Source organism: Salmo salar, chromosome 01, assembly GCF_965601325.2.
Source record: "Salmo salar chromosome 01, fSalSal1, whole genome shotgun sequence".
NCBI classification, from domain to species: domain Eukaryota; kingdom Metazoa; phylum Chordata; class Actinopteri; order Salmoniformes; family Salmonidae; genus Salmo; species Salmo salar.
Genome location: NC_138291.1, coordinates 60,119,843 through 60,135,477, shown reverse-complemented (window position 1 = coordinate 60,135,477; position 15,635 = coordinate 60,119,843). Strand labels below are relative to the sequence as shown.

The 15,635-nt window shown below is 42.1% G+C and overlaps 1 protein-coding gene across 1 annotated transcript in view; it reads left to right on the top strand.

The window, feature by feature from the left end:
- The first annotated feature begins 629 nt into the window (after positions 1-629).
- Positions 630-15,635, top strand: part of LOC106606370 (uncharacterized) — a 53,720-nt gene continuing 38,714 nt past the window's right edge. Inside the window, exons 1-7 of the mRNA XM_045720531.2 lie at positions 630-683; positions 3,491-3,526; positions 5,170-5,196; positions 10,012-10,062; positions 12,388-12,423; positions 13,059-13,085; positions 13,366-13,392. Of these exons, the coding sequence (XP_045576487.2) occupies positions 3,506-3,526; positions 5,170-5,196; positions 10,012-10,062; positions 12,388-12,423; positions 13,059-13,085; positions 13,366-13,392 (189 nt within the window). The 5' untranslated portion in view covers positions 630-683; positions 3,491-3,505. The remainder of the gene's footprint in view (positions 684-3,490; positions 3,527-5,169; positions 5,197-10,011; positions 10,063-12,387; positions 12,424-13,058; positions 13,086-13,365; positions 13,393-15,635) is intronic.

The window sequence follows — 15,635 nt, the reverse complement described above, 5'->3', positions numbered from 1 at the left end:
CTTGAACATGGCAATATTGAACACAGTATCGGACATCCTCATGGCTTTGTTGGTTTGTGAAAGGCCCTAAGCCGAAATAAGTTTTTTCGTTCAACTTAGTTAGCCACCAGCTGCATAAAGAGCTTTATGTAGATGAATCCATGGCATGCCTTCTCACAAGACCTATCTTTGCATGTATTTACATATTGATTGAAACAAATGGATGTCATTTGATGTTCTTTAATGTTGATGAGAATCTACCGTATACTACAGATAATTAATAACAAACAGCTGTGGCATATGATTGATCCTCGACTTAAAGAAGCATGCTATCGTCTCTTTCATGTCAATGAGGTCTATCAAACCAAATGAAATGATGTAATGTTTTATTTGTTTTTTCTTTTGTTGTGGAATGCGGCCTTTGTTTTCTTTTGTGTCTGCCTGTTATAACTGAACCTGACAAAATACAATGAGCACAGAAAACGACTTTTTAACATACAGTATTGGATACAATCCAAATACTCTGCATTGAGAAAGTTCAATAATGAAATAATACTGTAGAAAATGCTCAAAAAAAAACATTTTATTCTGGCCTGGCTCAGTGTGATGTGAACTCTTTTTGTAATAATGTCACGTTCACTTTTTATGTTGTACCCATTTCTCTCACCCCTTTTCAGGGTCCGCCCGGACGATCAGGCTTTCCGGTAACTGTCTTTTAACTTCTGTCTGTCTGTTGGTCTGTGTGTTTTGCGATCTCTCTGATCTCTCTACTGAGAAGTTGTTTTTGTACCACGAAAAAATGTTCCTAATCAACGAATGATCATTGGGGGGAAAAAAATGCATAGTTGGACAATCAACCAATGAGTGAAAATGTGATTATGACAGCTTCTCAGCTAAGATACCTCAGAGATATCTCCTTAACAGAGAGACTGAGTGCATTATATGCATACTTTATACACTCAAACGGTGCAGCCATTCAATAAGATGTACAGCAGTCTTTACTACTACATTTAGATTGGACATATCATTTGCATTGAAAAGGTTAAGACCCTTTTCATGAAAGAGTCCATTAGGAACCCAATTTTATAAGAATGAGAGACCTCCACCTAGCATCCCAGACACAAGTGCAGTAGTTTTGTTATCACCTCAGGCCCTCTTTTGCCTAGCGCTTTGCTTTACTGTGTCCCTGTCAGCTTCCTGGTTACCCAGCTCTAACATGACTAACTCCCAACCAGTCAAATCCACATGGTCTCCAGCATAGAATGGCAACAGGAGGCCATCTTAGAGCTGACCTTTGACCCCAGCTGCCTGTTCTAACCTGTGAACCCCCCTCAGTCCTGTCAGGCTCACTGGTGAAACAGGCCCATAAAACAGTTTGAAGTGGAAGAGAAGGCTCACAGGGTGAGTTTTTCAAGGGAGATTAGCCGACAGGTTTTGTCAAAGTACGGACATGATGCCTTCCAGGATTTTTGATTGATGACACTGTCAAAGAACTGGACATTTTATCACAAGTGCTCTCTTCTCTTCTTGGAAAGGATGTGGTTTTGGAGGGGGAACTTGTCTGCATATAAATCAGTAATGCCTCCCCTTTTTCCATAGAGTGTGGTATATCAGATGTGAGTTTTGAACAAAAGAGCAAAACCGCCTCGCGTGATGTTGGAACTCTATACGGTCCTGTCACGCTAACACTTCACTATTTTCTACTTTGTACTTCAAGCCTGCTATATATTAATTTCACAATATCTCCATGCAGCTTCCACTAACTCATTCCCATTGATTCATTATTCTACAATGACAACCGTTGCGTAATTATCACATTACGCCACAAACTCTTAAGATGAGTGTTGACTATCATAATACTTTTAAGCCCTGTACATCCTCCTTCAGTCATGCCTCATCTAAAGTAATCCGCTGGTCTGAGTGTGTGTATACTGAAGCAGCAGCCGTGCTAGCGGTGGTGAGTGGAGCCGGTCCGTGGAGTGAGAGTGTGCTGGGCTCGAGCCTATAGTCCAGCTGAGTCTCATTACTCCTGTTAATACACTTGTAAATCCTCCTGCAGGGGTGTGTGTGTGTGTGTGCGTAAGTGCGTGCATGCCTGCATGTTTGTTCAGTGGGGGGGGGGGGGGGGGTCAGCAGTGTGGTCAGGGACCAGTGAATTTGAGACTGCCGCAGTCCCAGCAACCCAGCAACTCTAAATCCCAGGCTGAGAGGGAGTCAGAGGGGACAGGGGGTGGGTGGAAGTGGTCGCCTAAACTCTTGTCTTTTTTAGGGCAACAGACTTTAACAATAGAAGGAAAACACAGTGGGGAATAGAGTGGGGAGTGATCAGATTTCTGTCTGAGATCTCTCGGAATGCTGCCTTGCACAATAACAGACTTGGCTCTGCGCGGGATAAAGGTTAGAGAGCCAGCTGTTCATGTGATGTTCGGGAATCAACAGTTTTTAGCGAAAGCTGCATTAAGTGACCATAGGAATTTGCTCATTCTGCTCCTTATAAAGGCATAATACTGAATATAGGGGAATGTTGAGCAGGTATGATATTGCAAGGGCTTGTCTTGAATCAGAACCTTGGAGAGGGCATATAGAGCCCTGCCTTAAGCCAGCAAATCTCTAGAGACCTGATAATGATGTTCCAGCATGGGGGTCATTGTTTTTAATCACAGCGAGATTTGAAATAGCTGCCATTCTACGTAGTGGAAGCGGTTTGTTTTATTAACAATCTTTTTTTATTTTTTTTATTGGGCAACTATTTTTCTTTATTTTCTTAAAAATAGCCATCACCTGTGGGACTCGCTAAAAGATAGTCAGCTTTATATTGATGACCACCCATGTTAGGTTAGTACTTAGGTCCATACTATATTGAGGGGGGTGGAGAGAGAGTGGAAGTCCAACCCAGGCCTCTCCACCCAACATCTTTCATGGATTCAGGGATCCAGCACGTGTTGTGTCGCTGTGCGTTGTAACGACTTATGCGGCTGGCCCCAAGCTGGTCAGCTGGCGAACCTCATCTCTGACAAGCATCTGATGTTTAAGTGATTGAGGGAAAGTTACACAGTATATTAGTGAGTTCTGACATAATGTTTACCTTTATGAACCATTTGTGTCAAATCATCTCTGATGAGGCTTGTTTTCTGACCACCGTTGGTTCACTGCCGAACTGACTTATTTCACTGTCTGGCATCCTGTAGCTAACCATGAGGGGAACCTACAGTTTTCAGCATGACTGCATCAAAATAGCTCAACCTACCTGAATGTTGGTGAATAGTTACAAAGCTATACAGTTGCTTAACTTTACCAAAGTTGACCTCTAAAGCCTGACTGTCTGCCATCAATTTAAACACATACATAATCTGTATTTGCTGAGAAGAGCATAATGTAACATTTTGATGGCATGATAGGATGAAAGCTAGCTCAAGGTTGGCAAAGTTAACATGTTGGCTATGATTGTAGTAGTTCTAGAAGATATCATCATTGTTTACCCCTTTCCTCTTGACTTTGCGTTGCTTATTAGGGTGACAAAGGAACAATGGGAATTCCTGGAAGAATGGTGAGTGACATGAAAATGTGCAACAAGTAATGTGTAGAAACAGTCAAAGGGACATTGACCAAATAGAGGGAACTTGAGTACTGTCTTTAAACTTTTAAAGAAAAGTCTGAAGAGAAAGGGCACCAAAGGTCAGGCTATAACCAGATAAAAGGTTTTTCTGAAATTTTCTGAAATTTCTGACATTCTTTATTAATTAATATGTTGTTTTGTATATGCATATGTAATTATTATAAAGTTTAAAATTGCCCATTGCAGATTGCAACCTTTGGTGCCCATTCATCAATTATTAAAACTGACGTATCACAGAGTATCAAGACATATGAGGATTGGGTTGGGTATATTTTGACATAGCTAAAGATGTGTAGTTGTACTGTAACTTGACATGTTTGCATAATGCTGAAAATTCAACTTCACAAACAAGGCTCTTTTATGCGGTCATGCCATTCATAACCGCTCATATCACCTAATATTTGCACTTATAGTGTGTGGACATGGCCTGCATTTAAAGCGTCACGTCATGCTTATGACTGCTTAGAAAGTCATTTAACAAGCATTGTATCATGTTAATGGAGCTGATCTTGTTAGCTGCGTACAAACATGCCAAATCACTGAAATGTCATACTCAAATATCTCAAAAGTCACAGATCAGAAAATGCTCTATTGTTGTGTAATGCATCATCCAATATTCCATTACTCCCCATCCCCATCCCACTCGCTCTCAAACTTGTAGCTTTCAATTTATTCATTAATTTATTAGAACATAATGACGTTGCTATAAAAGCCAATCATTTTTGTATCTATTTTTTTTGTATTAGAAACACAGCTTCCCCATATATTTCATATTTGTTACGTTTTTTGGCTTGATACATATTCACATGTTTTTATTATTCCGTGTGTGAACTTTATTTTGAGGTTTTTGTCGTTTTTGGTATGCGGAATTGCCAAGAGACATGCACACATTTTTTTATTTTAAAGATGAGGAAAACAGTTTGCATTGACAAGTGAAGGCTCTCCCCGATTTTGCGTGCAGACTTTTTGTTTTCTCATTTACTTAGATTTGTTTATTTTAGTTTATTTCAAGGCAATCTTAAACCGCAACATATGGCTAAGAGTACCTCGTCTCTCCCTGTTTTGCTGAGTTGTCGTAGCGGAGGGGATTTTTCACAAATACGACTCCTGTTTGTGGCCTGAAAATTCTGGCTTTAAAAACACTCCAACGTGGGGCTTTCTGCAGCATCGCTCCAGCTGTGAAGCCCATGCAGAGCACTCAATATTTCACACAGTGTAGAGGACTTAAGCTACTATGTGGTCCTCAAGCACCTCCTCAAAGGAAGTCCTTTTTTTTCTGGCTTATCCCACGCTCCCAGCTCACTGCCTCTCCCTTTCCTTCAGTCACTACTACTTCTGTGAGAAAAGTACGTCTCGACATTAGACAGCTCCCCGTGGCCCTAGACTTTAGCCCAGCCAAGCCCAGCCTCCTCTCCCCACACCTCCCTTCCCCTCCCCTCCCCTCCCCTTGACCACTTCTGAGGCTGATGCATGCCCCGTGTCTCTCTGTGCCTGTCTAACCCCGGTTCCTCTCCCTCTCTGTCTCTCTCCTCCTTCACACTTTGCATGCGACTGTGTCTGCTGTGACTGACCAGGGGATAAAAGGATACGCAGGGGAGAAGGTAAGTGTATAGGGACGTCAGTAGGAACAGCCAAACACCAAAGCCTGCAGGAGAGAAGGCAGGGAGAGAGGCTTCAGCAGGCTTAGTGGTGATGGTGGTGGTTAGAAGCACACACTTGTTCATTGTACAGTAGTGTATGGAGGTAATAGTTGATTTATTTCAAGGGCCCCAGGCGTTAGGGTCACATTCTGAAAACCATTTCCCACCCTGGTTGGATTACCTGTGTTTTTACACGCAATGAAACAGAGTAGCAAATAATTGTTACATAAGAGTCTCAGAGTTCTTGTTTAAAGAGTGATTGCCCCTGAAAGGTCATTTTCAAAATGAGAAGTTGTTTATCTGGCATCGATATGAGTCAGAAACATTTATTCTAGTGTCAAAATTGACTATAAATAGCATCATTTTGGTCATAAAGTAATTATCGTCCCAAACAGAGATTTGCGAGGTGATGGGGGGGAAAAGAAGGTTATGGAACAGTTTTCCTTGGGTTGGGTTTATTTAAATCTTGCCTAGATGTGCCCAGCTAGATGTGCCCATAATGCCCATGGTCAATTTGGTTTGACATTCTATAACCCTACGGGGCTAGTTAGGGACTATCAGTAAATTACACAATGTACATGAGAAAATATTTTTAAATGTCAATAGCTCCAAATTTACAATATAGAAATATTGAAAGCATTTAATGAGCAGTGGCGATTTAGCAAAATTGTGGGATGCATGCCAGCAAAGCCACTGCACAACACTAAATTAATTGCACTATAACGGTGACAAACGGTGCCCACAAACTGTTAGGGCCTACAACTGTTAGGGCCTACATAAAAGCTGTCCCAACAGCAGAGCTTTCTTTTCAGAACCATGTAGTGAATCCTTACCACTGCTACACCTGGCTATCAGCGGAACCTTGTCTGGCAGCGAAACAGTTCATTCAGATTCATTCACTGCCTTTTAAAAAAAACATAGCTGATATGGCTGAATTGCTTAAACAAATGTGGGTTCTACTGATAATTGAGATGTACAAATTATGGCATAAGGCACCGAGGAGCAGATAAGAGGCAATCCTTAATTTCAATTCTTTTTTACAATATTCGATGATTACATTTCTCTAAAACAAGCTATAGGCTACATGTGCACCACCAAGTCAGAACAGTAGTCTAAGTTATGAGGGGGAAAGGGACCAAATTATTAGGGTGAGGCACATGGGCTACTAACAGCTTACTACACAACATACAATTAGTATTACTTTCTTAGCTACAGTATACATTTTTGGACTCACCTTGTTGGGCTGTGGTCACTTGAACAGGAAGGTTGCATGGTGGTCATCAAACTTTGTCATCAAAGTCTGGCATTCTCTAGATTTATGGTGCTTTCAAGACAACTGGGAACTCAGGGAAAAAAACAAGGTTGAATCATTACATCAGTGGTCTTCAGGTCGGAGCTCTAGAAAAAGGGCCGAATTCCCGACTTGGAATTCCGAGTTGGATGACCGTTAAAAAAAAAAAAATCCCAGTTCCCAGCTCCTTTTATTCAGAGTTCCCAGTTGTCTTGAACTCACTGAAGTCTGACATTTCCCAGTTCCGAGTTTACAGTTGTTTTGAACGGGGCAGAAGTCATGCCGGATTGACAGCATGGCCAATGTATTCAACCTTTTCTGGCCCATGGTGTTGAATGTTTATCCTTTTAAGCTTGGAAAGGAGACCCTTAAACCCAGACTTAGACCACACACCCACTCCACTGAATAGCAGGCTAGCGATTGCTTTGCAACGCTTGTAGTTAGCCAATGATTCGTTCTATACCACTCATTGTTAAATTTGCAATTTCCAAATTGTTGTGTAATATTTATGTCCAATGGCCAATGAGCACCGATGCGTCTTGATTCATGATGATGACTGCTTGTCTAGCTTTCTAGCTAAGATTTTGAAAGTATGATGTTGTTGTCAGTCCAATCAAAGCAACGGTAGATATAACGTGATTTGACGTCATTATATCTGTGGCCAATGACCTTGAGCCTTCTTGGATGGGCACTTGGCTATTCTTTTCTCTTTGTTTATTATTTAAATAAACACCCTTGAAACCGAGTTAATACAATTCTGTCCGTGTCTGATCTGTGTAAAAGTCTTAACCAAACCCCCTGGACTGCCACAATATATATATTGGTTTTAATTGAACAGGTGCCCCACCTGTCCTGAATGACGGGTCGCCACTGTTAATGAGACAACTAAAAGATGTGCAACATGCAAATATTGTTCCATTTACATTGTGTAATTTATTGACGGTCCCTAACTAGCCCCAGAGATAGGCTATCCAATGTCAAACCAACTTTGCCACGGTCGCACACCAGCCCAGCTGAAGCTAATTGGCGAAAGAAATTGGTTAGCACTAATTAGCCTAAGCAACTTCAAGACCTGGTTGGACTGTTTCAAGTTATCTACAAGGGGAGTGACTATAACTGTGTATTTTTTTGGCAGAGTGAATTTACAAACGCTTGCCACGTGCGAACACACACAAGACACCCACATTAAACCCCCACTATTTGCTGGTTGCTAAAATTCTAATAGTTCGCCTCATTTCATTTTATGTGACAAAACAAGCAAGTATATTGTAGAGAATCATTGTTCCATCTATACCGCTGTGAAATATATTTTCCATAACCCAAAATACTGTATTTTCAACTATTTTTAAAGCTGGTCTAGAAAACTGAAGGTAAAAGATGCAAAAACGAAGGAATGAGAAGCATAGAAGCGCATATAGAACAGATCTACCGCTTCTTAGACTTGCTTTCAATGCGAATGACAGATCTATAACACAATTTCTATGTGAATTTGGTTGGGTTGCCCAAAAAGTTACATATTACAGCTTTAAGGCTCCCTCTAGAAATTTGAGAGACATTTGTTGAGATCATGGTATACTCCAGATACACTAAGAAGATTCCACTAAGATGTAGGTATCAGAACCCTACTTGAAATTATATACACTGATGACCAATCTGCGTTGGTGGTGGTGCATTTCATCACCATGAAATCTTATTTCCACCTCAAAGTTCTCAATATGTGTTCATTCCCTCAGATGGCCTATAGTAATTTATAGCAGACTTTTCCAGTCCACTAAATGGCCACAGTTGCAAAAGCAATCAGATCTGCCCTCTCTTTTGTTCCAATCAAAGCCAGAAGCAACAGCTTTTTGGATTCACTTTCATCAAACCTGAGGTGATATGGGATGGGCAGAGCTGAATGTGCAGCTAGAGGAGAAACATGCGCTGCATTCTTCACTGTCATACTGTAGAGAGTAGCAAGCTAGCCAAACAACTTCAATATGTCTCAGCCAGTCTGCCTGCCGGCGGAGAACCTCAGGAGTTATGGGTGGACTTGTGAGGAAACAGAAATAGTAACCAAGACTGTAAATGTAGAACCAGACAACGGCACTGGCTTTGGGTGCTCTCAACAGATCTGGGTCCAAAACAATCCAATAGCTTAGCTCATATTTCTCTGCACCAATTGTTTTAGGAGTGTAATATTGCGGCCTGTATCCCCATGTGTGGTTAGCTCTGGCTGCCAGGAGAGAGGATGAAGAAACACAGGGGTTAGACAGGGAGGCTTGACTGCAAATCCTCATTAAATATGAAAACATCCTCTCCAGAACAAAGACAGAGAGCCAACGCAAGGGGAACCTTAAAACAAATGAGTTATGCGGGTTTGTGGGTGGGCCGTAATGTATCGGGCAAGTGACTGGCAGAAGACCAGAGAAAAGGAAAACCATGATGAATTGGTTAAGCAGAGAGAAGCATTCACCCAAAGAACACTTGCTGCTGACTTCATGGGTACGAGAAGATTTAATATTGTAGGAAATGAAATCTCAAAAGGCTCTCTCTATTCTTGGTGTTTCATAGTCCTGGGTTGTAAATGTGTGTGTTTGTTTTGAGTGGTTTCTGGTCTTAGTCATGATTTTCGGCCTCTTGAGATTGACCCTTTCCAACACCAGTAATCTAGAAGGGCATCTGTAGATCTTCACTTGTCCAGTCTGTTGGATCTCTGTACCATGGGAGGAACTGTAAACCCCTGAACTATAGTAGATTCGAAGACCATTTTTCTCACCTTTTGGCCACTGTGAGGCACAGGCACCATCAATCCATCTTCTCCAGTAGCGCTGCAAGGCGACAGCACCTAACCAGAGTGTGAAACAAATACTTCCCGTCCCAAAGTAGGCATTTTTTGAGAAACATTAAAATCACCTGCATTTGTGATGGATGGTCGGGCCATCAAAGATGTCCCAGTGATAGGGTTTCTGGGGCGAAAGCTAATTAGGGAAAGTGCTGGAAACCCGAGCCGGCCCTGTCTGGCCCGAGTAGTTTCTGGGATTGTGCTGCGAGGGTCCGTAGGTCTGTATGGACGGCGCTGACACTGTGCAAATCACCCACTTTGTGCCAGAGGAGCCCAGTGAGTGTTCTTGTGTTTGTACAGCAGTGCTGCTGACCTTCTGAGCGAGCACTGCTGTCGACGGTTTAAAGTATGCTTCTGAAATTTGAACTTTTGACTTTGCTGAAAATGTATAGAAATAGTTTCTAAAGCCTCTTCGCCTGAAACGTGGGAAAGACTAGGTGTGCGTGTGTAGGAACTAGACTAACTGTATGTGTTACAGATGTTGGTGGCTATTTTTTAAATAATTTCCCTCATTTACCATTTTATTCATGTACAATACATATTATACAGAATTACTAAGCAGAACATCTGGTTAGCTGGCTAGGACTAGGAGAGAGGTATTATTCCATTATTTTGTTCCACTGTTGGTGCGTCTTCTCACATTCTGTTTATCTGTCTATAGGGAGCGCCAGGGGAGCCAGGCCTGTCTATCATTGGGCCACGAGGACCTCCTGTAAGTGTCTTCACCTCGTCTTACACCTAATAAACCTGTGCATTACCTGTACTGTTAACTGCTGCTTTCAATTCTCCTTTTCAATTCTCCTTACTAAGTCATACGTCTTCAGTTCAATGACTCATGGCCTGCCACTCTGAATAAGCCTGGCATGATTGTAATGTCATGAATTTGTCAACAGCAGTTATAAAAGAAGATATCTTGTGAACCCCAGACTCATGACCACATAGCAGAAATGTCAGAGATTCTACATGTCTGCCTGTCAGGACTTTCCAGACCAAGTTGCTGAGCTAGTCCACCACAGAGCTAATGGAGACTGAAGACCGATAATTACAGTTTGTGTGGGAGTACTTTGGCATTGTCTGAGGAGGCCATAGCTTTGATTTGCCTGTAATCTGGATCATTCCGTATTTCATCAGGATGCGAAGTGAAGACATTCCTATACCTCTTATCCTGTATCCCAGACATCAGAACCCAATGGGACCTATTGTAGGTGAAATAAGACTGCATCCTGCTTCAACAGCTTTCTTCCCCCTGTTTTTCTTCTTTTTTATCAGTAGACAGACAATAGAGGTACTGCGTTGCACCTCAGTTGTACAATATCCTGATTATGCTGTGAAGAATTGGACATGTTTTAATTTGAGGTTTTCTTGTTTCCGCCCTGGTTTTTGGACAGCAAGGTTAAGAGTACCTTGTTGTGGAGCCAATAGACTGGCTGCTCATGAGGAGTAGACATCTGTTTTCCCAATTGACGATTAGTTACATACACTACCTGTGTTCCCACTCCCCTGGCCGGTAATAAGGCATTTATAATGAACATCAGGCTACTGCGGATGTAAAGCCCAGCAGGAGAGTGAAGGAGTACACAGAGAAGCAGAAAAGCAGGGGCACTTAAAAGGGGGTTTCCCACAGCAGGTGAGGTCGACACAAGAGGCTCTCTCTTGACCTCAGGAAAGGGTGAGGAAATTGTTTTGGTGGAGAGAAAAGAGCAGAAATGACAGCAAGATAACGGTTATTCGAGGAGGTGCTTATATTCGTCCCGTTAACCACAAGGGTGTAATGGAAATGTGTTTCTTGCATATCCCTACTCCCTCTGAGGCACCTGCAGGGAGTGAGTCATGGCCAGGATCACTATTGTCCAGCACCCCTAGAGCAAGTGCCTTGCTCAAGGGCACATTGGCACATTTTTGACCTTGTGGGCTCCGGGATTCAAACCAGCTCTGTTTTGGTTACTGGCCCAATGCTCTAACTGCCAGGGTTCCTACCTGCCGCTGTAAGGTGTCCCTTCTTATCTGTCCCTGTTCTCCACACTGTCATTTTATAGATGAGCGTAGTTCTTCTATTGTAGTTGTCCTACTGCAACCTGACCATAGGGAAACATGGAAATATGGTTATATCAGATTAGTTCTCTATGTTAATAGTTATACACAATGGTCATATTGAATCATACTGTAGACGTATGTTAAGATATGTTGTCCACATGCAGAATTAGCCCTACTAGTATGAATAAATAAAACTAAATGTGATAGGTTACTCTTGATAAACCAACGACTGAGTCAGTTGACCATACATACAGGTCAATACTTTTTGCAAGTTCAAGCACAGAAGCACAGCAAGAGAAAAGGTTCCCATATTGTGAATTGTATTTGATCACACTGCATTCTCAGTGTTCCAGATCCTCTGTAAGGCTCGTGTGCAAGGCATGTACAAGCAATATCCTTTTGCTCTCTTTCCGAAACAGACAATCCCTTTGGGAGGGAAAACATGCATAGCCCCCAATAACTACTTCGGTCCCAGACATTTCATTAGGAACGTTCACCTCTCCCTAATTTTGTCTTTACGGCCCTCCCTGTCTTTTTCCCTGGGATATTGAATGGCCTCCTCTGGTCCCACAGGCCGGGTAGCATATCTAACACCCAGTGCAGAATGTTTTCATCCAAGCATTTTCCCTAATCATTATTGACTTTTACTCATTCGGCTTGTTTGACTTTTTCTCTTTCGCAGTCAATCTTTATTAGATCGGAAAGCGCCAACCTTTGTTTCTTTCATCCCTCTAAAACTCTTTCCAGTGTTGTGTTTCGCCCTCTTATTCCCTCCTGTTTTGAGAGTCAGTTGGTTTTCCCTCCGCAACCCACACAGAAGGCTCTCCCCGTAGTCTGTGGTATCACTCCCTCTGTCAAGTACTGTTATAGCTCTGCCCAAATGTACTGCTGTGGAAGAGAAAAACGGTACCCTCTCACACTGACCCTCTTTCACCAGAGTTTCATGTAAATCTTTCAGCAGAAAAAAACTTTTAACTCGACATCTATTTCTGACTCTCTGTAGGGACAGCCAGGAACAAGAGGCTTCCCAGGCTTCCCGGTAAGACTTTGCAGCTTCCCCAATTAAAGTCTGTATTAACGGTGTTATAATGTTAGGGTACTATTTTACAAGTGGAGCTTTATTACATAGTTGGAGCTCCCAAATGTCAGAAGGTTAGATGTTTCCTGGCTGGAAATCTCCCGTGGGCAGATTCTGCACAATCACGCAGTTGACCAAATTACACGAGAGTTTACTTCTGGCTAACCGAGATTACATGGCTGGTTAAGTGCATAAGTGCCTTGATCATTGGTCTTGTTTTATTCAAGTCTATAGCCAGTCTACTGTCTCCTTTATGCCTCCTCATCGGGAATAGAGCCTTGTCCAATAGCAAAGCCGGCCCTTTATGTTTTAACATGGCCGTTTTGAAGTGTGTGTCAAGTTTGCTGCATCTTAAGTCACTATAATTTCCCTTAAAGTCCCTTCAGAAATGTAAATGGCTCTTTGTGACCGGCTAGACTCACCGCGCCACTTACACCTGCAGAACACAAAACATGCACTATATCCTCAATTTCCTTGACCTTAGAATACCTTTCTTCCCCTTCATAAGGAGTTTCATATCATTGCTGTGGTCTGTGCAGCTATATTAGCTGCTATTAACCTGTGTTTAAATGTCTTCCCCTCTCTTTTTATCCTAGGGTCCGATTGGGTTGGACGGCAAGCCCGTGAGTTTCGCCCCATTCCTGACAAATGTTGAATAATTGAGTAATTGAAGTACTTTAAAAGCCCAGAATTCACCACCTTATGATGATGATGATGGGGATAATTAAGTTAATAATGATTAGGGTCATTATTGTAGTAAAATCTCTATTAGTATCATTATTGTTATTATAGGAAGGAGGTAATAGTGTTATTGATATTTCTTAAACATTTTGCCAAGATACTCAAGTAGAGGCTTGCTTTGATTATTTTACCACATGCATTCACTCTTTTATGCTCACACAGGGACAGAACGGCTTGAAAGGAGACTTGGTAAGTGGTGTTGTCATTTTGCACACAGTTTTGTAGTTCATGTAAACAGCGTAGGCCTATTGCTGTCTGCACTCCTGTATTTGCAAAGGACGTAAACTCACACTCTTTATGTGTTTTGAATGCCCTACAAAATGTGATCACCATAAACGTGCAGGTCGGTAAATTCTTCTTATGCACCATTTGTTATCCATGTGACCATCTTAGCAAGTTGTTTACCTTGTGCCCTGAGTGAAGCCACAAAATGAATTGGGAAAACACTGTTGTGGCCTGATTTATTTGGATATTAATGCGCTAGAACACATGAATGATCGGCTATGAAAAGCCAAATGACATTTACTCCTGAGGTGCTGACCTGTTCCACCCTCTACAACCACTGTCATTATTATTATCTGACCCTGCTGGTCATCTATGAACGTTTGAACATCTTTGCCATGTTCTGTTATAATCTCCACCCAGCACAGCCAGAAGAGGACTGGCCACCCCTCAGAGCCTGGTTCCTCTCCAGGTTTCTTCCTAGGTTCCTACCTTTATATGGAGTTTTTCCTAGCCACCGTGCTTCTACATCTGCATTGCTTGCTGTTTGGGGTTTTAGGCTGGGTTTCTGTATAACTCTTTGTGACATCGGCTGATGTAAAAAGGGCTTTATAAATACGTTTGATTGATTGATTGATTGATTGACAGCAGTGGGCTGTGTTTTAGTGACAGGCAGAATGTCTGTCCGTATTTCAATTCATGTGGTCTTCAAATGGGAGTTGGAATCCACTCTCAGGTTCTCAATCAGACTCGAGGTAAAACTGACTGAGATAAAACACAGGGGAGCAAAGGCAAACAATAGTTTGACTTGTCCGTTTGCATATGGTGATTCAAATTCTTTTGAGAGTCCAATTCAGTGGAGGTTTCCAAGAATACACTGAAATACACCTCTAAATAAACAGTATAAAAGAACAATGAATAAAACAGACAGACCATAGAAAGCAAGAATGGATAAATGGCAAACCATAAAAGGCAAACCATAAAAACCTCCTCTCCAAAAGAATCACCCATAAATGACTTATTTTGGCTTCCACTGTGGTGCCAGGGGATTGAGACTTCAATTTCCCCCATAACTCTGACACCTTTATAGGCCCTAATGAATCTGGTGGAGCTCCCTGTGAGGCTTCTGAATATGACACAATGACTGTTGAACGTCCTGTACCCCTTCACCTCCAGCCCCGTGACCGCTGGACAGATCTCGTCTAGGACCTTGAATCCCTCTTTTATTGATAACTTTCCTCTCTTTTCTGAAGCCTCGCCTCCTTTTTTCATTGGCAATAAAGACACATTCACTAAAGACTATATTCTTCTTGGACGATGGTTGTGGTACCCCTGGAAGCTGTTTCTTTATCTAGTACTCCAGGTCTGACTTTTATCAGGCCAGCTGCCGATTTTCGAGGTCTTTGTGTCTCCGTTAGAAAGCCGTTACTCTTTGTTGGATTTTAAGGACTTATTTTATTAGGGGATATTCACGTCGCCAGCCTCTCGCTCGGAGCGTGTTTGGAGCGCTGCCTTCCTACAGAAGCTGACACCCAGAGAGGCAGCTCGGGCAATACAAAGGACATGCCTGTCCGGGGCCAAGTGGGGTGGATAATTTTCGATGTTGATTAATGTTCATTTAATGAGACCCTTTTCCTCTCCTCCCACTCCTCTTCCCCCAACAACTGTTTTTAAACTTTGTTTCCGTTGAACATGCCATACAAATAAAGGCATTTTAATGAACTATATCAAGAGTGCCTAGGTCCTCATTTCTTTTTGATGACCAATACCCCTTTTACCAAAGCTCACTTTCTGTCTACCAAGATCTACTAGTGTGTACCTCAGCAGTGCTTTTCTTCCTCCTTCCTTTTTTTCTACAGCTGTCAATCAGAATTTTAAAGGGTAGTGAAGGCCAGTCTGTTAAATGCACAGATGAAATCTTTCCAGTCTCCACAATGCCTTTATGGAACTCCTATGCACCAGGGTCACAGTCATGGAGTGTGCTTGATGTGTCCAACTGTGTACCACTGACAGATGTTAGACAGCTCTCCCCAGGCCTTGATGTGTAGTCAAACAGAGCAGAGCTGTGATTGGTACAGTCCTTTGGTTGGTTTGCCTATTGCTTGGATCTGAACTTTAGTTGAATTCTCCTCAGGTTTGTTTTTATCGTTTCCATTGATCCTCTTAAAATGTATTTTAATGCATGTGCAGTAAAATAATTAAAGTTGCAT